The 25,075-nt window shown below is 45.6% G+C and overlaps 1 protein-coding gene across 3 annotated transcripts in view; it reads left to right on the top strand.

Moving 5' to 3' along the window:
* Positions 1 to 11,673: 11,673 nt before the first annotated feature.
* GARNL3 (GTPase activating Rap/RanGAP domain like 3) overlaps positions 11,674 to 25,075 on the top strand; it is a 40,793-nt gene continuing 27,391 nt past the window's right edge. For 2 of the 3 annotated variants that reach the window (XM_082295232.1, XM_082295233.1), the window contains exons 1-12: positions 11,674 to 11,836; positions 14,012 to 14,081; positions 15,399 to 15,473; positions 16,768 to 16,867; positions 17,298 to 17,416; positions 17,922 to 17,986; positions 20,454 to 20,517; positions 20,769 to 20,795; positions 21,167 to 21,242; positions 21,811 to 21,909; positions 22,465 to 22,568; positions 23,753 to 23,861. In XM_082295232.1, the coding sequence (XP_082151358.1) occupies positions 11,781 to 11,836; positions 14,012 to 14,081; positions 15,399 to 15,473; positions 16,768 to 16,867; positions 17,298 to 17,416; positions 17,922 to 17,986; positions 20,454 to 20,517; positions 20,769 to 20,795; positions 21,167 to 21,242; positions 21,811 to 21,909; positions 22,465 to 22,568; positions 23,753 to 23,861 (964 nt within the window). In that variant the 5' untranslated portion in view covers positions 11,674 to 11,780. The remainder of the gene's footprint in view (positions 11,837 to 14,011; positions 14,082 to 15,398; positions 15,474 to 16,767; positions 16,868 to 17,297; positions 17,417 to 17,921; positions 17,987 to 20,453; positions 20,518 to 20,768; positions 20,796 to 21,166; positions 21,243 to 21,810; positions 21,910 to 22,464; positions 22,569 to 23,752; positions 23,862 to 25,075) is intronic. The other variant, XM_082295234.1, reaches the window with a different exon arrangement.

Below are 25,075 nucleotides of genomic sequence, written 5' to 3' on the forward strand. Positions count from 1 at the left end.
CTGCTGTTCCACGCCCATCCCGTGGTCCAGCGCCTGCGCGGGCTGCAGTGCCGGGCTCTCCCCACGAGGCGGCAGCACCGGGAGCGAGCAGCCCCGGCCGGTCCCGCTGTCTCGGGGCAGCTGCGCCTTTAACCCGCCCTGAGCCGGCGGGGCCGTGAATACAGCGGGCACAAACCCCACCGCTCCCCTTTATTTCACCCTCAGAGGCACAGGATCGCAGCATTTCCTGGGCTGCAAGGGACCCACAGGGAGCATCGAGTCCAAATCCTGGCCCTGCACCCCAAGAATCCCACCCTGTGCCCGAGAGCCTTGTTCAGACCCAAACTCTGCCCCCAAGATCCTGAAAACACAGCGGGGCTGGGAGAAGGATGACCACGGAGGATTTTTTATATAGATCTCCTTGTACGATTGTTATATAGTATCATTAGATAGTCCAGCAATCAATATCTTCCTTATACCTCGTTATAGATAATCCAATAATCAATATGTTCCTCACACCTCGTTATAGATAATCCAGTAATCAATATGTTCCTTACACCTCGCTATACATTGTTACACGTCGCCTTCCCGGCGGCGGCTCCAGTGACCGACCAGGACCCCTCCTGACCCCCCCTTCCCATTCCCGCAGTCAGACCAGGTTTCCTTCCCGGCTCCACCCCAGGATTCCCGCGGCAGTCTCAGGTGTCTCTTTCTTTCCACAAAGCAAATTCTTCACAGCAACACAGAACCAGCCCGAGCTGGCCCCTCCGGCGAGCACCGATCAGCTCATTCTTACCCCAAACTGTTCATTCTCTCCCCTGCAGATTAACCCAGATTTTACCCCAAAATGTTCATTTTGTCCCCTACAGAATCCACCCCGGAGCGACGCCTTGGGCCCCGCACAGCCGAGGCAGCTCCGGTGCCCCGTGCCTGCAGCTCCCGCTGTGCCAGGACAGCAATCCCTGTGCCAAACACCCATCCCTGTGCCAAACACCCATCCCTGGGCCGGAATACCGATCCCCCGGGGCCCCCACCGTCCGCTCGGGGCTGTCCCCGTTCCCCGCTCACCTCCGAGCCCGGAGCACCCGCGCCGGTGCCCCCGGCCCGGCAGCGCTGCTCCCCGGGCTCCCCGCCATTGCCGCTCCTGGCGAAGAAGGGCGGAAGTCACCGGTACCGCACCGATGTGGCTATTCGACCTTCTCAAGATGGCGGCCGGAAGGACCCCCCCCCCCCCCCCCACTCCGTCTATTCGACTGCCTGAATGCTCCCGCCTGCCCCAGGCGCCGCTGACCCCACAGTCGGTGTCCGCGTAGCGGGAAACGCCTCAGAAAATTGTGCTGAAAGCGCTGGGTCTGCATCAGTGTCGCGTTCAGGCAGCCGAATAGACGGACCGGGAGTTCTTCCCTGCCTCCATATTGAGAAGGTCAAAAAAGCCTCATAAAGGCGCCATCTTTAGTGTGGCAATCACGTGACTTCCGTCCGCCGTCTCCATCTTGGGTGCTGGCAGAAGCCACTTCCGGTCAAGTCGCCATCTTTAGTGTGGTGGATTTAAGGCCCCCCCTCCCCAAGGGCTTCTGTCTAGTCGGCTGCCTGAATCTGGCCCCGACTCCGACACCGATCTCGCGCTTTCGGTGCGATTTTCCGCCGTGCTTCCCGGTGCGAGGACACGGCTGGTGGGGTCAACGCCGCCGGAGGCGGGCGACGGCCGCGCGACAGGCGGCAGGCATCGGCAGGGACACCTCTCGCAGGGGCCTATTGCGTCCGCCATCTTGAGTGTGGCGGAAGTGGCACCAGCCCTCGTCAAGGTCCTGGCAGGTTCTAATAAAGTTTCACTTAACGCCGTCCCGAGAGCGCGGAACTGCGCCTTCCTTTCCGAGCCGCCTCCTTGAGAGCGACACGCGGGCGGCTCGATTCCGACCGTGCTCGCCCGGTGCTCCCCGCCCCGGGTCGCGCTGCGACCGCGCCTCTGCTGCCCGGCAAAACCGGCCCCGCCGGGCCGCCCCCCGCGCTGTCATTCCCCGCGGTCACCGCCCCGCACGGCGCCCGCTCCTTTCCATAGCTGTGGCCCCGCTCGTGCACGGCCGTGTCCCTTGGCGCTGCGAACCGCCCTTCGCCCCTCCCCTCCGCTGACAGACCCGGCCCCGCTCGCTCCCGCTCCTTGCCACGCTCGGCAGCCACCGAGGCCGCCGCCCTCTCGGCTCAGCCGGCACCGGGCGGCAGCAGCGCCGGGGCGCCGTGTCGGGGGCGGCAGTGCCGCGCTCTCGCCACCAGGCGGCAGCAGCGCCGCCCAGCTCAGCCCGGGGGCAGGCACAGAGCACAGGGAAAAGCCGGCTCCGGGCGCTCTGCAGCTCCTGCAGCCCGAGCGTCTCGGCTCCTGCGGCCAGGCGCTTGCTGCTTTCCTTCCTACAGAAAAACGCCGGCTCGTTATTCTCAAAACCTGCGGATCTCTATTCCCAGCTTCTTATATTGCTGTATGCGACAGAGTAGACAGAGAGGGCTGGCTTATTTCAAAATGAATTTACATCTACATCAGTAGCATTTGCCTATAGATGTAAAAATGAAGAACTTAACAGGTTTTAGTATTCTGCACACATCCCTCGCTGGGAGGAATGGTAAAAAGTTAAATAAAATTTTAAAAGTAGAAAGTTAGAAACAAAGTTACAATGGCAGAAATTTAGAAACAAACAAAGAGGTAAAATAAAAGAAACGAACACATTTCTAAAGGTAGAAAGTTAAAAACAAACAAAGTTAGAAACAAAAAAAATTAGAAACAAACAAAATTAGAAAGGTAGAAATTTAGAAACAAAGTCACAAAGGCAAGTGTTGAGCCTTTGACAGGGTACCCCTCCTTCTCAGACCAGGGTGAAAGAGCAGAGGAGGCTGCTGTTCTGCTAAGTTCTTTATTTCACGGTCTCACAGCTGTCTTGAAGGCAGAGTTCGAATGGGGTTACATGATAAAGCCAAGCAGCAGCAGCAGGCAAAACCAGCTTCTTCTATATGCTCCATACACTCTATTTTTTCTTACAGAAGTGTGGATTCCATTTGTTCATTGACCAGTAAGATTAACACACGATTCTAGTTTTCTTTTTCTTAACCCATCCTGGTCTAATTCTAACAGTCGTAAGCCTCACACAAGTGTCATCTGCCCTTGTTCCATAAGGAATCCCTCTACAGACAGGGAGTTGTCACCGGCCCCGTGCTCATGGGCTGCAGGGGACACCCGCACTGAGGAGGAAATGGAAATGGGAAAGAGGGAACTGCAACCTGATGGGACGCACCTCTGGCACCACATTTCCTCTTCTTCCTGCTGTCCTGGAAAACCCCAAGTAAATCCGGTCCCTCAGACCTTGCATCCCTGAACACCAGGAGAGCCGGTGCTTTACCCAGATCCCAGTGCCCTGCACGGCTGCGCTGACACGAGCACAGGCCGATCGCTCTGCCCAGCACCATCCCTCATTTTCTTCCCATTGCTCCCCAAGCGGCCCCAAACCACCCCAGCGTGTCTGTGCCGGGGCCAGGGCCTGCCCCGAGCCCGACCAGAGGCTGTCACCCAGCCCTGCACCAGCTCCCACCCCCGGGTGAGCTGGGAATGCACTGAGAGCTCGGCTCCCCGGGCTCCCCAGCACCCAAACCGGTCCTCAGACACACAGAAATGCCCAACCTGCCCCTCTGGGCACAGCCAAACACCACAATTCCACCATCCCCAAGCAACTCTGGCACTTGCCTCTTCACCTCCGCCCATTTCCAGTAGCCGGGGCTAGGACCGGGCTGTCAGTAATAGCATTCCCTAGGCAGTTCATCCCAGCACAGAGGAGAAGAGGAGCCTGTCCCTGACCCACACCATGGGCAGGACAAGGGGGGCCCTAGCTGGCTTTGCCTACTCCAGCACCAAAGCTCTTGGTCCCAAAGATGGGGCGAGTTCAGTGGTTTTTCCTGTCCTGAAAGAGAGCAGAAAAGGGAAGTTAATCCCACTGTGGAATCCAAGACTCCTGCATTTCCTATTTCTGCTCTGATTGCTCACCGTGGAGTTTTAGCTATGGAAAAAAAATGAGAATGACACCATATCAAATAAAAAGTTGATTAATCCACATAGGGGCTGTGGAGAGGATACAAAGGAACTTTTCCATGATTTTGGGGCTTGAAGAGGGACTGAATTTCCCTCGAAGCTGGGAAGGGCCTGAGGATAATAAAGCAAAGGAGCAGCTTCATCTCTCCCTGGCAGAGAGCTCTGGGCTCCATTATGGATACAAATCAATCCCAGCAGGATTTCAAAGGGTTTCTTTAGGATGTCAGGTCCCTCTTTATCAGATCCCTGCTGGGATTCAGGGCCTGCCTGGTCACGGGGTGCTTTGATAAGGGCTGGATTTAAATCCCAGATCTGAGAACAGACATGAAAGGTCCCTGGGTTTCTAGGGGGTTGAAAAACTCAAGCTGGATTCGCTGCAGAGCTGAAAAATCAGGGTAAGAGAGAGCAAGGAGTGGCCAGCAGGCCCAGGCTCCTGATCACGCCCCTGGGATCCATGGGATCCATAGGATCCACGGCCTCTGGCACGCTGCTCCAGCACCCTGCAGGGTGACTGACAGCCGGGCAGGGGAAGGAGCCACCAGCAGCTCTGCCATGTGCACCATCATTCACCTTGCACGTGGCCTAAACAGCTACCAAGCACTGATGGACTGACTGAGCCGAAAATATCGGAGAGATCTCAGTTTGCACTCCAAATTCCCTGCAGCCTGTTCCCTTCCTGATCCATCCCTTCAAGCAGCAAGAGTGGAATTCCTTCCATCGTTGCTCTTTCCCTCCTGTTTTCCACTCAACAAGAAAAAGCAGCCACGTGAACAGGAGTAAAAGCCCCAAACCCACAAAAAAGCACATTCTCAGCATCACTAATCCCTGCCAAACTGCCAGGAACCTTCCAAAACTACATCCAAGCTTGGAAACAGGGATCCAGTTGTTTCTTTAAGCAGCTATTGATCCAGTCTCTTCCAGCTAATTAAACTATTCACTATTTAAACTCATTAAACTGCTCATCCTGCTCCTGGCAGCCAGAGGCAAAGAAGAAATCGTGTCTAGATTAAATGGTGATGGTGAATGTGCCCATCCCAATCCTTGGAGAGGTTGGAATTGCATCCCTGTTCCTCTGCTCTCTTTTCCTTCCTTTTTCCTGCAGTGATTCCCACCCGGATTCCTCAGCTCCAGCTCTCTGAGCAGCCTCAAGGGGAGCATTTCATCCCCTTGGAGCCAACTCCATTTGTTGCATCCTTCATGCCTCAACCACCCCTAAAAGCAGGGAAGTGCTGATGGGCAGTGCAGCTGCTTCCACTTGGGAATGTTTCCAGTGGAACAGGGAGGGAATTCTGAGAAGCTTCCACCCACTGCATGTTATTGCTGGATAAGAGGTGAGGCAGCAAAGGATCAACAAAGGGAGATTTCAGCAAGACAAAGTCCAGACAGAGAGGCTGCAAGTGTGGCCGGGGCTGCTAAACTGGGAAAACTGCAAGGTCAGGCTGTGGGAACATGGATTATACTGAGGTCTGGAACTGGTGTTGGGAAGAGAGGGAGAAGGAGAAGGAGAGAAAGGGCCCAAAGTAACTGCACAGTGAATTTCCTTACCATGAGCCAGGCTCATTCCCTGAGCTGACCAATATCTCCGAGCTCCCCTTCATGGCACAGCCCTGCCAGTAAAGAACAGAAGTTCCTGCTGCTCCCACTGGAATTCTGTAGCGTGCCTGGCATTCCATACGTTCTGCTGCCTGAGAATTCCTGCAGCCGTCCTTGGGAAGAGCAGTTCACTGCCACAGGAGGAACAAGAGGAAAGCAGCTGCCACTCTCGGGTTCTGTGCTCTGTAAAAAGTAAAAGCAGATAAAGATCAAAGCTCCATAAAGCTGGAACCATCTCCAACCTCGGGACAGCACTTCTGTGGGAAAAGCGTAGATGGGCAATTAGGAAGGAGATCATCATGCAAATGGGCAAGGGGGGGGGAATTAAATTCTGCTGCTTTCTGATTGAGGCCTGCTTCAATTTGCAGCCTTTATAATATCAGTTTAATGGGACTTTTTGTGCTTTAAAGAGGTTTTTATTAGCTGGGGGTTGTCCCTGCCTGGACTGAGGCACAGCACAATGAGTCTCCTGCCTCCTGAAGCCGTGTCGTTATCCCAGCATCTGAAATTAAAAACCAGCACTCTGGGAAACCTCTCTACTCTGAGGAGAAGTGTGAGGAGCGTTTGGGTCTGTGGAAAGCCTGGAACAGCTCTGAGAGACACCAAACATCCTGTGGATCCCAATAAACAGCAAAACATTCCAGCAGCTCCTTCCAACACCGCCCTTGTAGGGAACTCTGTCACCCCAGTGGGTATTTGTGGGAGTAAGGAAGAAATCCCACTGATGACCTCAGTGTGAACACCTCTGGTTCGTCTGGGGATAAATCTCCTTTATCCTTCTGGGAGAATAAAGGAATCCAATGCTGCCTTAATCCCCAGCTCCTCAGAGTCTGCATTTCCAGAATCCATCTCCTGGCCCAGCATGGGAAGGGTTGTCCAGCGCTGGAACAGCTGCCCAGGGCAGTGGTGGAGTCACCAACCCTGGAAGTGCTCATAAAATACATGGATATGGCACTTGAGTGTTCATAAAATACATGGGTAAATATAGGGATAAATACATGGGGAAATACATGGATAAATATATGGATACATACAGGGATAAATATGTATGGATAAATATGTATGGATAAATACATGGCACTTGAGGTCATGGGTTGGTGTGACCATGGTGGTGGTTGATGTTTGGACTTGATGATGCTAAAGGCCTTTGCCAGCCTCAACAACCCCAGGATTCCATGATTTTCTGCCTTTTTTTCCTGCACTGGGGCTGAGAAACTCCTTGAGCGGAGCAGCAGTGGGAGCAGGGAGCCACAGGCTGCACATCAGAGCTCTGCAGGCACTTTTAATCCACCTCTCTTCATGTTCATGGAAGATGGCACAGGAAATCTCTCGGCCCCAAAGCATCTCCCCAGCTCTGCACATCCAGGACAAAGCCGAGGTGAATGATCCCCTCCAAGCTCCTTCCAGAGCCATTCCAGCGGCAATCAGAGGCAGCAGTTCCTAGAGAAATGGCTCCTATCCAATTTAGGAGCCTTCCCTTGGGGAGGAGACATCCATTTCCCCTTCTACCTGTCATTCTTCTTCATTTATGGACTCAATAAGGCAGGAAATCTGGCAGGCTTGAAGTAAAAAACGAGCTGTTCACAGCAAAGAGAGCCTCAGCAGGTAAAAAAAACCAAGCCCCAAACTGTTGGAATCAAGATGCAGTTAATAGGAGCAAAAATAAATAGAAACAGACCCTAAATGTAAATGAACATTACATCACCACTGGCATTTCAGCTTCTTTTCAAATACAGAAATAGCAGCAGATTTAACTTGCAGAAAGCTGCTGTGTTCACACAGCCAGAGCTGCTTTGGGGGCACAGCCCTGAACCTTCTGCTCCCCAGAACAACTCAAGACTCGAGAAAGGAGAAACAGGGATCAGGCAGAGGGGGAAAATCCCAACTTCCCGGTCAAAAGAGGTTAAGAGAAATACAATTTCATCCTTTAACCCTGTGGAGATGGGATCTGTTGGCGTTTGCCAGCTCCAGAGGAGTTCACTCCACCTTGGGCAGATCGGAGGTGAAAGCAAATAATGCAACTGCAGCCCCGGAGAAGGCTGAGCTCTTAATTGACAGAGATTCCAGAGAGAGGGAAATAACCTCCAGTGCCATTTGAGCAGCAGGTTTCTCTCCCAGCTGCCACCTCAAATCCTCGAGATCCCCGTTGGCCACCCAAAATTCCAGGCACCATTTCCAGCCTGGAAACAAACTCGGAGTGCTCTCAGAGTGAGACCTTAAAGCTGGAGCACCTCAGCCCCCACACCTGCTCAATCCCTGCTCTCCCAGGGGCTCAGCCTGGAGAAAAGGAGGCTCCAGAGAGACCTTTTCTCTCTCTGGAATTCCCTGACAGGAGGGGGCAGCTGGGGGGGGTTGGGCTCTGCTCCCAGGGAACAGGGACAGGAGGAGAGGGAACGGCCTCAGGCTGGGCCAGGGGAGGCTCAGGGTGGACATTGGGAAAAAATCCTTCATGGAAAGGTCTGTCAAGCGTTGGAATGGGCTGCAAGGCTCCTGACATGCTCAGGTCCTGGAAAAGTTGAGGGAGAACAGGGAGAATTCTGCAGCCTTCAACACGGTGCCTTCATCCCCAGGTGTTCTGAGTCATTTCAGGGAGTGAAGAGTTACAGGGCAGGGAACAAAGGCAGCTGAAGAAGGTCTGAGACGATTTTCCCTTATTCTTACACACCTCAGACATTCAATTTTGTCCAAGTTTGTGTCTCGAATTTAAACCCAACTCCTTCCCTGTGGGAAGGAGGAGATGATCCTGGCCTGCCATGTGCCAGAGCGAGAGTGACAGAGGGAAGGATGTTATTTGGGGAAGGGTGGCACACTGACATTTCATCATGGCTGATATGGCAGAGAGATTTCATTTTTTTTAACAGCAAAAGCTTCAATATTTCACAAAATCTGTGTTCCCTGTGATTATTTGTAAAGCATTGTGGATGGGCTTGGCACTTCCCTGACAGAAACACTGGCAGGGCTCTGCCTGGAGGGATCTATAATTGGAGATGGGAAGAGTGGATGGGAGGACAGGGATGCAGCAGAGGGAGATCAGGAGGAGAATTAGGAATTCTTTCATTCTTTTCTGGATTTTTTTGGTTCTTTTAATGTGATCCATTTTAAATCCAGGCTTAAGATCTGATTCAACTTCAGATTTTTTTTGCTGCCCAAACTTTCTTCTGTCCCTGGCTGGAGCAGAAAACCAAAATTTCAAAATTCCTCATGAAATAAATAGGAGGGTGGTGTGGGAACAGCCTCCCTTTCCCAGGTGGAAGCACTTCCCTCCGGGTTTATCATTCTGGGAACAATTCTGGCCCAAAGAAGGGGAAGCACAGAGCGGCACTGCCAGGGCGCGACACGGCCAGGGCACAAGGAGGCCTTGGGTTCTCCTCCAGGTTTGTTTGTGGAAGGTTTGGGGTGGTTTGGGGTAGCTGAAGGGTTTCTGACAGCATTAATTGGGAGTCAATCCCCCTACGGATCCCCATTCCCAGTTCTCCCAGGAAGCTCCTGCAATGGTCTCTAAGGGGTTAATGGAATATCTGCTTTTCCCTGCACGGATGACGGGGCCCAAAGCACTTCCCTGGCCCTGCAGGAGCCCCAGCACTGAAAATCCCCGAGCAACACCTCGGAGCTGCCACAGGCACCCAGACAGAAGGGGAAGGTGCCCGTTCCCTCAGCTCCCGGCTGCCAGATGGGGGAATATTTTGGGCTTTTGGGAAAAGCGTTGGGTTTCCACCTTTTCCCTGCGTGTGAGGAAGCGTCTGCCACCAGGGAATGCTCTGCTGAGCTGGGAGGCCCCGGCATTCCTGGAGAGAAGTCTTTAGGATTAGGTGGGAGATTACACCACCTGCTCCCTTTCCCTGTGGCTGGGGGCACCAGGCCGAGGGTACAGTGGGAGGGATGTGCTGGAGACCCAAATCCCACTGGAACCACGGCGTTTTCCATCCCCTGGGGTCCAATTCCGGGCAGGAGCAGCACCTGGAGGACAAAGCTGTGCTGCAGCCGAATGCTGGGTGACAAAACCCCTGAAAAACAGGCTTGAGGAAGTGGCTGGGTGGAAGGGTGAGCTGAGGGAGGTGCTAATTAGAGCACTGGGGGAAGGTGGCAATTAGAGCACTGGGGGAAAGTGGTAATTAGCTCTGCTGCTCACCATGGCTCAGCCGTCAGCTGTCACTCACCCACGCCTGGAGCCTGTGGAACACGTTCCTGTCCCATCTGCTTCCCCTTCCCTCTTCCTGCAAAAGCAGAGGAATCCTTGTCCTTGGATGACCAAGGCCGGGCCAGGGGTGGAGACGCCATCCCTGCAAGGCTTCAAAAACCGTGGATGTGGCGCTGGAGGAGGTGGAGGAGAAGGAGGAGGAGGAGGAGCTGTCCTCACTGCCACTGTCCTCGGAGGAGGTAGAGGAGTCCTGGCTGTCAGAGGAGGAGTCGCTGGCTGAGCTGTCACTGCTGCTGCTGCTGCTGCTGGAACTGGTCACACTTTTGGACCTGGGAGAGAACAAAGAGCTGAGCACAGCCCTGCCAGAGCCCATGGCACCGTGTTCTCTGCTCTGCTGTAATAATCCAAAGATCAATTAGTTGCCTTGAAAATTTCCAGGCCTCACCATCTAAGATGAATTCCTGTGCCCTCCCTCCCTTTTCCACTCCTGGATGAGTGGATTTTGGCCATTTGAGCAACGGCAGAGTGGCCCCAGGGCATGACATAGCCCAGCAGGACTGCAGAGAGGGGCAGTTTTTTGTATTTTTTTGCACAAATGCACCCCCTAAACTTCCAAGCATTTTTGGGCTGTAACCTCCCTTTTTTTGGGAGGACCCCACCTAACCCCTCCCATACCCTACTCACCTTCTCCTCCACTGCATCTTCACTCTCCCAGTGACATTGGGGTGCCCCAAATGACATCATCGCCCCCAGACTCCAACTCCCTCCCTTTTTACTCACTCCCAAAAAAAGCACAAAACAAATCAAACTAGCCCGGACAGCAGCATGTTGCTTTAATAATGCCATTTACATACGTACATCCCCCCTCCGAAAGGGTCTCTGCTAGAAAAATAGAGGGCAGCCCCCCAAATGGTTGAAGTCCCTCCCCAGCTTCTGTCGCGCAGGCTGGCGGCTGCCCCATAGCAAATAGGCAGCGTGTCCGAGGATGGTGCCTTGTCTCCCGCTCAGGCTCTTCTCCGCCTTGTTCCTCCACTGTTCCTGCGCTCCAGCCGGTGTCTCATCCCTTTCCTGTGATGCTACTGCAGGGAGATCACTGTGCGAGGCGGGAGGACACGGCTGTACCGCGACGGGAATCTGCGCTCACGGACCCACCGCAAGAGCTCCAGCCCTCCCACCGCTGCTGCGTAGCTCACTCGCTTGGTCGATATAGCTGAAAGTCAAGCATGAAAATTCTCTGCTGCGTCATGTCTGATTGGTATGAAGAAATGTGATGCTAAGTACGCTTCAGATAATGCTATTGTGGCACTTCTAACTTCATACTTCTAAGCAAAATTTTTATTACAGTAATAGATCTGTGACAAACTCTGACGACTGGCTTTTCTCAGTGTTAAGTACAACGCTGTGCAGATGTGTCTTGTAGTCCTTTGCTTTTCGTCTGGCGGGCAAGTCACCACGCAAGCTCGCTTTCGGTCACGTAGTGGAAATGGAAATCATTGTGGTGTAGCATCTTGACTTGAGAGCAGCATTCCACGGCAAATCTGACCTATCTGCTTGGCCGTCTTGGAGCTGACTGGTTTCTGTTACTTGCAGGCATATCGAATAGGCGTGCTTTCCATGGAAAACTCTCAAGAGATGTCTCAAATGATGTTTCACCGTTACGTTTACAAAGCCTGCATTCGGGAGGGGCGGTGCTGGCTGAGGTCCCTCCCTGCACAGGGGCGAAGGACCCGTTCGCTCCCCTTGCGGGACTGCAGCTCTCGGCGGCGGAGGACGGACCGGTCGCTCGCAGCCCGGGACTACAACTCCCGGCGGGCACTACCGGCGGCGCAGCGGCCGACGCGGTGGCCGACGCGGCGTATGAGTGGTCGGCGGGCCGGGGCGGACGCGCGGGGCCGTGCGCCGGGGGTAGCGGGATGTGCGCGCGGAGCTCCCGGCGCCTCTCCCGCGCGGGACGGAGCCGCGGGAGCGACGCTGGAGGGGTGAAGCCTCCGTCTGGCCGTCCGCATGGAGCTGAGCAGCGCGGAAGGGGCGTCCACCCGATTCCTCGGCCTCACTCAGCGGTACCGGAGGCGGGGGCTAAGCTCGGGTGGGGCGGGGCGTGGCGTGCTGCCGGCCGGCCATGGCGGAGAGGAAGGCGGTGCTTTGCTTCCGCCGACCGGGAGCTGGAGGGGCCGCCGGGGCGAGCGGCGCTGGAGGCTTCCGCGGCGTGGGGCGGCTGGCCCTCGGGCTAGCGGAGCAGCAAGAGCTCCCGAGCTGCAGCCGTCTGCCTTGGGGGCTGCTGCAGGTGGTGTGGGCGGAGTCGGACGAGCGTCTTCAGAGTCGGTTTCGCGGCGTATTCAGCGTTGCGCTCGTGCAGGCGGGTAGCGCTGGCATATCGCTGCAATTACACGACTGCTGACTGCGTTTGTACCTGTGACTCTTTCTTAAATGAAAACAGGTTGGCCGATACTGGCAAGTAAACATATAGATGGTAAGGAGAATGGTAAGCCCAAGGGGCATGTAGGCTACGTCCTTTCTGATCACACAGGTGCAATCTGCAAACTTTATCCTTTCTGCCACTACCTTCCCGACCCCCAAGTAATGTACTTTCCGGTGTCGAACTTCTAAAAGACAAAACTTGGGATTTGACGCTAGGATCCTCAAAACATCTAGATTTAGTTTAGCAAGTATGTTCAATCGTGCTTTGTTGTTCAGCTTTCAGGACTGTCTTGTAGGAGCTTCTGTTGAAAAGGGAGGAAGCTAGTCCTCTCTCCTCGTCGTCCTTACTGTTCATTTATACAACTGCACCTGTGTTTCTAGACAAATGGGAAAGGGAGGTGGAGTATACTGTAGATGCCGTACAAATGAACATAAGCTGGTTGGTTTTATTCACGTGAATAAAGGTGCATCCGTATTTAAATACTTTGCAATGTCAGTAAATTTTAAATTATTAAGCCCAGCTAATCTGAGGCACTGACGAACTGACCTCTTCAGTGCCGGCAGTTCATCTTAGTAGGGTGGAAACGACTCTAAAAGTGTCATAACTGGAGCAGCTGTTTTTCTTATATAGGTCAGGACTGAGGAAGGATGCAATTCAGTGAAGAAAATGAATATGAACAGCTGATTTTAATCACAGCGTATTTTTTAAATTAGCAGATGTGGTGTGTCAGAGAGTTGAGTACAAATCTTGGTGGTAACCGAGAATGGAGAGCCAAAGAGGTATGCAGGCAAGAATTCATTAGGGAGTATATGTGCTTATGCAAATAGCACGACGATGTGAATCTTACCTGTGCCTAAAGTGAAGCTGCCTAATTTTCATGACGTTGTCTCTGTAGCATTTATGTTGATGTAAGATTCTGCTTTAATGACTAGATGTGAAGCAGGTGACGTTAGGTTGAGAAGAAGCAGAGATTAGCTCTTGGGCATAATTCTGACTTTTAAAAGGACTGCTAGTGTGTTTGAAGGTTAGGTATGTTTTAGGTAGTTTGAATTGGGACACAAATGAATGAGAATATTAATATTAAAGCAGTCTTGTTTTAATTGTTAGCTCAGATATATTCCCGGTTTTTTAATTAGTGAGAGAGCGGTGTCAGAAAAAAGCTTTTCATACCAAAGTGTATGGTTTGTGGCAAGACAGTATATGTCTTCAAATTATTGGAATGGAGTTGCGTAGAGGCGGTGCTTAATGTGGTACGATGGTATGAGGTTATATGTGGTAACGCAGGTGGATTTTGACCTTTGCATTATAGGATTACTTTTGTTTGCTGTCTTTGTTAAGGCTGTGGAGGGACACCTCCGAAATGCTGTCGTTTCCTTGTGCTCTTAAATGGAAGTACTGGTCTAGTTTCTTCTTGCGTGTAGGCCGAAAAAAGACTGAAGAAATCAGCAGTGACACGCTAAGTGCGGTCTTACTGAGTCGTATAGTGCGGTTGTCCCATTTGAGGCATTAAGTTTACATTTCGGACGCGGTTTATAAGCCACCACCCGCTTTGGAACTCTGATTGCACCGTGCCTAAGTATTTAATTTAACCGTAGCTTTTGCTTCCGGTCAGGACACGGCCATTTCTCTTGGCAGTCATGTGAAAGCCAGACTGCAATGGCTACTAGAGATTGTGCACGCTGTAAGAAGTGTTCCCTGCAGCAATGAGTTTATACGCTATGAAGCTTGTTCATATTTTTTTAATGGCAGGGTATAGCATTGCAGGAAGTGTGAGGCTAGTTGACCTGTGTACACTGATGAAACGTTTCTATTCCAGCTCTGTCTCTGAAGATCTGGGTTGCAGACGTGGAGAGTTTAGCAGAAAGCATTATGGATCTGTGGAGCTTGTAAGTTTATGTAGCCTGTCCTTCGGTTTACCAGCTTATAATGCAGAGCTCTAATCCTTTTCATTTCCGAGTAAAAAAATTGGATCCAGTTTGGAAAACGTGCTTTCTAAGCTGGACTTGAAAGTAATAAGCTAATAGAAAGAGGCTTCTGAATAGATACGGATCAGACTGGTGATAGGGGATCTTTTTACCACCTTTTTTATTAATATTTCGTTGTAACACTTCAGGAAGCATTATGTAAATACTGTGTTTACTTCCAGATGGAAGTTGAGCATTTTTCCCTCTTGGAAGCTGAAGATGGCAAAATATTAGGGTAGTATTTAATGAAGTACTTGCGATTATGTAAGTTATAAACTATGCATGCTCACATGTGTACATACACGTGTATGTAATTTTATAGGTGCGTGAATCATAATAGTGGGAGAGGGCTTAAAACTAAATGAACTAGTCAGAATTAGGATTTTGACAGGGGTTCCCTAGAATCTGTCAGTTGTTCTGCATTTTCCTGAAATTCAAAGATTAAGCTGGCACTTCATTTTCCACAGTGAAAATATGTCAGCAGTTAAAACTGTCATTCTGATTACAGGGTCGTAATGAAATTACATAAATTTACTGTAGGAAAGCGGAAGTGGGGAGGAGTTATGAAAATGAACGCCAGTTCTCTTACTGTGGGAAGAAATCGCAAATTTTCTACTAGCTATAGTTGTAATTTTAAAGTTCTCGGGTGGTATATTTACTAACACTAAATTGGGCGTAAATTGGCGGCCCAGTTGCTGGTGCGTTGCGGGGAACACCAGGTATCTTTCTTTCCTTTCCATACGTTCCGCATAACAGATGCGGTGTTTTAATCCAAAAATGCGAGTAAACTGTTTTCGGGTAAGAGGCTCTTTCATTCCTCGTACTTAGAGTCTTTTGCTGGGGGAAAAAAAAAAGTTATTTGTCATAATAAATTCACAGTAAGCTCACATGAACAGTCTTGTATTTTGGTTGTTTTTCTTAAAATCTCGCTAGCATTTTATGAAAATATGTGTTTTTTTGGAGTACAGATGTTTAAAGGTTCTTGTTGCCCTTTCAAATTTCTAAATGTTTGATGCTTAAGTTTTCTTGCTTCATGTTTCCCACAGTAGCATCTCATTCATGCCTCGTTAGGGGTCTTCCTGGGTCATTCAAAGCCTTTAGTCAAATTGGTAATAGCTAGATTGATCCCTTTTCCGTGGGAAGTCATGATGCCTGGAGCAAAAAGAAATGGTAGTAAGCTTTGATTGCTGGTCATATGGCTATTTTTGGAAATAGAACCTGTCTTAAACTCTCTTCTAGCTTATATCTAGTGATGCTGATGGAGCCATTCAAAGAGCTGGACGATTCCGTGTGGAAAATGGCTCCTCTGGTGAGGTAAGTGTCCAAAGGTACTCATAGGAAGCTGAAAAAATTATTCAGCTTCAGTTATTTTTCACCTACGAAAGATATATTTGCAGTCAATTACTAGGGAAGAGGACTTTGAAAATTCTGGCATTTTATTTCATTTTGGTAATGTTTTTGCTCACTTGATTGTGTTAGGAGAAAAATACCTCTGAATGATGCTTCACGGTCTCTAGTTCATCACTCTTTATATATATATGCTATCCCGGTGGTACTACAATGTTCAAGCCGACCTCTGCGCTTTACAGTTTGCTCCTTGGTGTAATGAGGTTATAGCTTCATTTTTTGGACCCTCAGTTGCCTTTTGGCAGCTGTGCTTGTCTTAAATAAGAGATAAAGAAGTTGAGCAGAGCCTCAGAGCGTCATTCCCTTCGTCTTTCTTGCTGCTAAACTCGCAGTGTGTTCCTGCAACTACTCCGGTGGCACCTAGGTTTCCGCTTACCTTCATTTGTAAAACCTTTTTGTCTGTAAATATAGTCTTAATAATGAAAGAAAGGGGACCTCATATTCTAGAAATACTGGTAACATCTTGGTAAAGTGTGCATTGAACTAATAGTAACAGCAAACTGTTACCGATCATCTGTTTGCATCAGCGCTGGCTGCAGAGTTGAATGCAATCTAACTATTCTGCATTGATTCTTTGGGAGGTCATGTTTGGTACTCTGAGTCTTTTTAGCTTGGTTTCATGCAGTTCAAAATCGTGGAAAGACTCGTAGAGCGGGTGATGAATGGCCGTGTGGCGAATGAATATGAAGAATGGCTTTTTCTTTGCGTGTTAATTTGTAGCGGGGAAGGACTTGAGGGATGCTTGGGAATTTACCTTAATTTATGAGAAACAACGCTGAAGAACTTCCAAAGCGTGCTTTGGTCAAGCAAGGAGACTTTGAGGATTAATTTGGGAAGAACTGAGAAAATAAAACCTGAGGACATTCATTTATTTAAGTTTTAAAAATATTTGTCTTCAAATTCCACATCGAAAGACCTTTTTTTTGCTGACATTCTAAGACATTACTGTAATGGTGGTACAGTAGGGTAAGACTTAGCTACTTAGAGAGAAATTAGAAAAAAGGGTGAATGAGAGGGAGAAGTTTTTATTTCAGCTATGCACCAACTGACTTCGGAAAAATCCTTGCTTTTTAAAAAGCAGTGTACAGCTAAAATTTCTGGTGAATCAGCTGGTCTTTATTTGCTTTTGCCTATATTTTGTCCATTTTTTTTTTTTTTTTCACTTGGCATTTAATGTAAGGGTCTCCTGATTCTATTTCAGAATACAGACTCCACTCCGGGTACGTGGCACAGAACGGATGTGCATTTGGAAAACCCAGAGTATCATACGAGATGGTACTTCAAATATTTTTTAGGGAAAGGTAATTCTTTTTTTGCAAACGGATTGGAATTGGTTCAATGAAAATGCAATGCAGTTTTGAATTGTTATTATTTCAATATGGAAAAAGGTATGGTGTTAATTTAGTATTAAACCATTTTCTGTCCTTTACAGAAAACAAGTCTGTTTCATGTGTTTTTAACCTGAAAACAGAGGATGGGTGTCTGTAAAGAGCGAAACCCCTGCTACCAAAAAGGGATGTTTTGAAACCCTTCTTGGCTTTGAAAGCTGTACCTTTCTCTTTGGGTGATTTTTTTACACATCCCTATATAAGTACATAGTTATTTGTGGAGACAATAATACATTTTTACATATGAATGCATATGTTTACAGCTGTCTGTCTCATTCTGGACACGAGTGGGTGGGTGCGTCTTTTTTATGGTTGATAGTGCTGCTTGTTTTTCTCCCAACAGTTCATCAGAATTATATAGGTACAGATGCAGAGAAGAACCCTTTCTTTCTGTCTGTTGTACTGTCTGACCAAAATAATCAGCGCATTCCTCAATACCATTCGATACTTTGGAGAAAAACAGTAAGAAAGAAATACTTAACTGCTATTCTGACTTTTGTTTGTTTGTTTTGGGTATGTTTATCATACGCTTTTTCTCTTTCTCCAGAATTCTGGTATTTATTACATATTTTCATTTCATATCATAAGAACGTATAATTCTACCATAGCAGATAAAACTAAACTAAATTTGCAGATAACATTAGACTAAACGTTTTGACAGAAATCTGTGATGTCAGATATTTTCTAATTGTTCTAACAACTGCTTTTTTTTTAGAAATGATGCCTAAATTTTCTTGATTACGTCCTGTGATCAAACTCTCCTGTAGGCGTGCATGGTTCACTTTTTTTTTCTTTGCGACATCCATCTGGCTTTTTTTTCCCTCTAAATCAGCAGTAAATATGGCTAAGTAAAATTACCTTGGTTTTCTTGGTTTTTTTACGTAATTGTTTTTATTAATATTCCTATTTGAATATGCAGAAAAAGTTGGTATGTCCTGTAACATATCCTAGCTTTTCTTGTTTACAGGGTACTCAGAAAATATGTCTCCCTTACAGTCCCACAAAAACATTATCAGTGAAATCTATATTAAGGTATGCATTTACGAATAAGTTACCAGTTTAGATATTTGCCTGTATACCTTTTCCTGTAATTCAGAGCTTGCGTTCTGTGGTTTTTGTGATAAATTTATAAAAACCGTAAAAATAGTTTTGCAAATCTTGCTCATTGAAGGCAGCGAAAAGTGGTTTTAAAGCCTATTCTGGAACAGGCAAAGTGAAAATTTAAAATGGAGAGAAATTCTTAGCACCTTTTCTTCAGCAGAGGGACAATTTCAAGTTAATTGGAGAACAGGTACTAAGTGGAACTGCCATGATGGAGAAGAAATAGCTTTTAAAATTAGACAATAAAAAGAGCTAAGGAATAGCAGATTTTGACTGGCGATTATGATGTGGCCCTAGCAGGAGGAAGCAAGCAGTCAAGATGCCGAGAATTATTTCTTCAGCTGACTGTCTTCATCTAGGTCTCGCTATGGGTATATTATGCGCAGTGAAGCCAAGAAAATTCCTACTCTCGGATGGAGTTTGTATGAGCATGCTCATACTCTGCCCTGCCTCTTTGGTGGTAGAAGAGAATATAAAGTGAGCAAACCCAGCACTGTTTCTATTTCTTTGAACATTTTAATCAGCTGAAATGTCAGAGCACTGGTTTTCAAAGCACTCATTCAAATTTAATCTGCAGTTTTACAATCTTATCATGTGGTGTGTTTTCTCAAATCCCTCACTGATAATGTCATCAAATGGATCTTCTGTAAGGGTTTTAGCTTCTCTAGGAAGCCATTAAAAGGGCCTTTTAGTAAACAGCACGTACCAGATAAATGAGGGCTTTGCAAGTTTCTAAAACCTTTAATCTGTAGAGAGTAGGAACGAGTATTTCTTGTTTGATTGAAGCCGGGCCACGGGTTAACACTGACAGTGCCTATGTGAAAGGAGAATTCTGGAAGCAGAGCATGTGTGTTGGTGTGAAGTCACTACCAATAGATCTGGATGTTCCTGCTACGGCACAAGATTTATGAGAGGTCCCAGACCACTGAATGTGCCTGAGAGGCTATCGGGCCATTGAGCCTTGCTTCTTAAATCTGATTTCCTGGGCTGAGGCTCTGTTTTGGAGTGTCGAGATGGTGAGTCGAAAACTCTTCGGATATCTATCATCTTCTTCATCAAGTTGAACTAAGTGCCTTCTTTGAACTCCTACTGTGTTGGCTCGAATAGTGTTCCTAGTTGTCTGTACTGCGTTCTTGACCTGCGTAAGTACCTGATTTTCCATGTCTACCCACGAGCCACTGAAGTATCTCTTCCTAACATCCCTTTCCAACCCAGCCTCTCTCTTCACTCTGCCCACAAGTGTGTGTTTCATCAGGCATCCCAGAGTGGAGGAACTCTATCATCTATTAGCTAGGGTCATAACTCTGTGGCTTAAACACCCTGATGTGTTCCATCCTGTGATGCTCCAGTATTCTACAGAGGAAAATGGTAGGCTTGTTTCAGACCTTGTTTCTCTCTGTGCCACGTGCGGTCGGGTGCATAAACGTCATCTCCTTTTGCCTGCTTCAGCTTGGACTGAAAACTCTTCCCTGGCTTTGGTTTTTGGTTGGGGTTTTTTTTTTTTTTTTTTTTTTTTTGCTTTTACGGTCCTTGAGCCATGCCTCAGGCCTGATTGGTAGTCCTTTGACATTTCAACCTGTTCACACCTGGTGTGAATCTAGGTACAAGACTGTCTCAAAGAATTTTGGTTATGTTTATAAACGTGCTTTTTCTAAGTTCTTTGGAAGGCTTTAGTACCTTTCAAAAGGAACTAAAGAAAATGATGTCTGCTCTGTGATCTGACATAAGCAACAGTGGAAACATTTGACCTCTATGTTAGTTCACTGTGCCCCAGGCAGATTGTATTTGGTACTCTGTGACATGCCGCACAGTTCTATAATGCTCAGGGGGGGAAAAAGGAGCATAAAAAGAAGAGTAAATGCAGAAGCATGAGTTAAGAAAAAAGTTATATGAATTAGATATTTCTGTTTCTTCAGGCAGTTGATCTTGCTTTTTATGTAAGTAACTTTTCTGTTCCACCTGTGAATCATTGGTGTGTGAATTTGATGCTGAACTCTCATTTTTCATTTGACTTGCCTTGAATTACTTAAGAAGAGAGAGAAGAAAAGCTTAAAAATAGAATAGGTTATTGAGCCCTCCTAAAATGCTCACGATGATTATGTTTAAAGCCAAAGTGAAGGTTGATGTAGTAGAGCTCTGTGCTTTATACATAAATAAATTTAAACCTGATCTCCAGACAGGGTCTTACTAATTTCTGTTTCTAAAATACAAATGAAGTTTAAAAAGTGTTGGAAGTTAGTATTTTGGGAAAGAAATGGCAATTCCATGAAATATTCCATTTAACAGAGGCTGTTCGAACAATTCATTTTTTAACGTGTTGTAACTGCAGTCAGTCGGTGGTTCAATGTTGAAATGCGTACTTGCTCTTCTATAAAGCAGTATTTCACTTGCATTTCAGTGCTATGAGTCTTGATAAATTTGAGAAGAGCCCAAGGGAAATTTTTCATCCTGAGATACAAAAGGTAGGAAGTGAGTTTTTTTGTTTGGTTCTTTTTCTTTATTATTTTCTGGAAATAAAAGTAATTAAGTATAAGTGCTACTAGTTTGTTTCTTCCAGTAGCAGCTAATAACGATGATTATACATAATACTGCTTAAACCGTCTTCATCCATTGAACTGGCCATTTCAAATCAAAACTTAAAAACACAAATGAAACTGTCATCCTCATAGAATCTTTAATACGAGTGTGCTAAAGATACTGTTTTTGTTTACAGGATTTATTGGTTCTTGAAGAGCAAGAGGTAAATGTAAACTTACCGCTTCTAGCTCACAGATCTGTTCGGTGAACACGGCTTAGTATTTTGATGTGCTTATGATGACTTTGAAATCAACTGCTGATGACAGTAAAAAATGTAATGTTTTTAGAATGTGACATAAAAAATATTTTTAAGTACCAACTTAATATCTCATATTAATAGATCATCAACTTACATTAATAATTTTATGCTCTACTATAAAAGTTTAAAGGTGAATTATTAGGTATTAGGAGATGGTATAGAGTGTATGTTCCAAAGTGTAAGATGTATACAAAGATACACATATAAAAGTCCTTGGAGGGAACATTTTTTTTGGATCTTCTGTTTATCATACAATACTTGGTTTTATTCCTCAGGGCTCTGTGAATTTTAAATTTGGAGTCCTTTATGCTAAGGATGGTCAGCTTACAGATGATGAAATGTTCAGTAATGGTGAGTTTTTCACCTTTTCCGTAATTTTTTTATTCATCTGAATTACAAAAAAAGGAAGATAGGGTCTACAGCTGGAAGCAAGACAGGAGGTAATGGTTAAGTGAACAGTCATTTTGTTGTGTTTCATGTGTTGGGTGAAAAATTGTAGCATAGGGCCTTCTAATGCTATAAAAAGTTGCTGTAGGAAGCTTAGTATTACAACTTGAAAGACAGTGAAATGTTGACGTAACGTTTACAAAAAAGAAGCAGTTGAAGGAGGCAACTCGTTAACTCCCTGCTTGTAGTTCCTTCGCTCTTTCACGGACTGATCACGTTCTCTTGTGTGCTTGAACAGCATTGGTGTTAGCAAAAGAGGTCACTGTTTAATGTCACGTGATGATGCCTATTTTGAAAGGCTGGGATGCTGTTTCTGGAAAGGCAGTAGGCTTGGAAGACATGAAAGGAAACTAATTCAGCTGAAACTGGTGTCCTGGAAGCAGGACCCATTTCCTTATTTTGATTATTTTTAAGACATGTTCTATTACTACATGTGCGCTTTTTTGGTAACGTTTCTCCCTCCCACGTGTAGAAACCGGAAGTGAAAGCTTTCAACGATTTTTGCATCTCTTGGGTGACACGATTACTTTGAAAGGCTGGTCAGGCTACAGAGGAGGACTGGACACTAAAAGTAAGAACTCATCTGAAGCAATAAAGGGGGGGGGGTGGAGCTGCAGTGTAAATGTTTCTTCTTATCTCACATTATGCATATTTTATATGTTGTAGTTATAAAACAATCCCAAAATGGACTTTCTCGTGTGCATACTAAATGCTCTGCTTCACCAAAAAAGAGTCAGGTCAGCTTAAGTCACTGGTATGGAATGCAGTTGAAGAAAAGTATTTATGACTGAACATAATACAGGTGAACAGTTTCATTTTAAGTTGGAATGAGGTGAACAATAACCTGACATGTTACTTGCTTCATGATAGTAGGACATTATGGCTTGAAGACCCGTGTGATTTCAGGAAGGTAGGTGAAAGATGTCATAGGTTTTAAGTGTGAATATGCAGATTAGTTGCAAACTTGGGTTTGGACTTGCATAAAACGTGCAGTGTGGACATTTTCTAAAAGGGATTGGACAAAAAAGGATAGCTAAGGAAGATTTGGTAGAAGGACTCAAATATATCTTTTGATCTTCAGAAAACTTAGAGGATGTACTCCTTAAAGTGTTGTCTTCCCTTGCAGATGATACAACAGGAACCTGTTCCATCTATACAGTTTTTCAAGGGCATGAAATTATGTTCCATGTTTCAACCATGCTACCGTATTCTAGAGAGAACAAGCAGCAGGTACATGGTTCTCTCTTTCTTTTTTATTTCCCTATTTATTTGTTAAATCACAAAGTCTGAAACTTTATTTAAAAAAAAGGCTTTCTTGTCTGTTAATATTTTAGAAATGTAAGCCTTGAGACTTTTGCTATTTTTTTCTCAGTATTCTACCTAATGTTGAAAATTTCATGATGTTTATTAGAAACAGTGCATCCTATCATCTCTATGAAAGTACAAAAGATACTTGTGAAGAAGATCTAAATTGCTTCACTGACAAGTGATTGAGTAGCGTGGTGTTCAGATGACTTGAAGAGCTTCACTGATGTAATTATTACCTCAAAGATTTTAGGAAGACTGGAAATTAGCCTTGTGTGTGAATTGTAGGAATATTCACATGTGTAACACACAGCTCCTACTTGGGTAGCCATTAGTGTAGCTTGAAAGAAATTCCCCTTGTGAGCATGTTAATGTTGGTAACTGTAAAGAAGTGCTGTCACACTCTCATAGATTAACTAGGGGGGTTCTTGGGTACTTGTTCGAATGTGCTGTTGTTCATTGCTCAAGCTGTTCCTTGTATTTATGATGAAAAGAATACTTTATAAGCACATGCGTTTACTATACACTGTACATCCATAATGATTTACCTAAATTACTTACAAATTACTTGGTGTACTATTTATTATGTGTTCTAGTTAGGCGATATGATTAAAATGTACGTTTTCTATTTCTATGTCAGTTTTCTCATGCTTTTTCCTTGGACTGATGACGAGGTCACAGAAGAAAACGGAGGCCAATCAGGATTTTTTTTTTTTTTAAGAATAACTTGGCACCAGAGTTTTTTGTCCTTTTATTTCATGCGGTAGATCTGTTTTTGTGGAATGCTAGAGGTTCCATGCCCGATTCATGAATATTACTTAGGGAAACTGTGAGCGTTTTCTAAACATATGCTATATCTGTTCTTCTAGAACCTGCCTTGTTGTGTGCACCGTGTCGTTGCTAGGTTTGTTTATAGTTAAGTTATGATTTTATATTGTCTTCAGTCGTACTGACTATAATTTTTCTGTTAGCAGTTTAGGAATATTGCTTTATTATTCTGTCACATAATTGCTAAGATGCTTACTTATGTCTTGTAAGTCACTGTATCTGTCGCTTCTTTTTTTGCCTTTTCTTTCTTTTTTCCTTTTTTCTTTCCTTTTTTTTTCCAGGTAGAAAGGAAGCGACATATTGGAAATGACATTGTCACTATCATATTTCAGGAAGGTGAAGAGTCTTCTCCAGTGTTCAAGCCATCCATGATTCGCTCTCATTTTACACGTATCTTTTTCCTGACATTTTCTAATTTTTTTTTTTAAGATCAATATTACTCTTAATTCTGCCCTAAGTCCTCCCTGCATGCTGTTTGTTGAAGTGAGAACTATTTTAGAAAGACAGTTGCATTATTGCGTTCTTTACCTTCAGCTGCTTGACTAGGACTTTCCAAGTCTGCAACATCAAACAATGTTTGCTCAATCCCTTAGAAGATGAGGTAAAATCAAGAATGTGATTTTTAAATCGTGTTTTTATTGAAAGCGTTTATATGTATCATTTCACAAACTTAATTTTACACCTTTTCAAAAAATATAAATTCATAAATCTTTCTCTTAGTTATGTAAATTAATTTGGCATTAGATTTTGGCATTTTACCGAATACTGCCTTTAAATGTTTCGATGCTGTTTATTTTAAGTATTTATGTATTTTAGATCAGTGATTGTCAATTTTTTCAGACCATTAACCACATATTCTCCAGTTTTTTGACAGCCTGTGCTTTTCAGACTTCTGGTTGAAAACATTGTGAAGATGATATGATTCCAAAAACCAGCAGCCAACTTCTTGGAGTTATCATAGGGTCACACTAGTAATATGTAGACCTCGATTTGGCATCTGTTAGACTAGATGGAATAGAATAAAGAAAAATGGATGAGAAGAAGAAAACTATAATTTCTATCTATACTCTGTTGCTGAGTCTTAAAAAGTTCTCACAAAGCTTAAGAGTTCTAGACTTTGTTCTCAGGCAGACTAAATGTTCTTAGAAGACTCTTGCTAGGGGTGAATGAAAACTGAATAAAGATTGAAAAAAATAATAAAAATGTTTAGATACCAAAGGAACCTAAATACTAAGAAGAATTGTTTACCAAATCAATGTACCTCTTCATTAGAGCATCAGCCTTAGTATAACTTGCACTTTAAATCATTCTCTCTATTTTCTTATAATTCTGTTAGCTAATTTATTTCATTGGAATCTTTTCTTTGGTGGAAGCTCTGGTATAAACAAAGTTCAGAATTGGTACTGCTTTATCAACCAAAAGAATTTTTAATCACAAATATATCACATAAAAATAAAACACAAAATTCTATAGTATGTCTTAATGCTGTGTCTGTGGTAGTAGCTTGATTTTTAAAACTGCTGATCAAACAGTAATATTTTTCTATAGGACCTTCTTTATAAATAGTAAAATCTGCATAGTCTAGATGTTTTTATATATTTACC

This window comes from Coloeus monedula (genome assembly GCF_965178545.1).
Source record: "Coloeus monedula genome assembly, chromosome: 21".
NCBI classification, from domain to species: domain Eukaryota; kingdom Metazoa; phylum Chordata; class Aves; order Passeriformes; family Corvidae; genus Coloeus; species Coloeus monedula.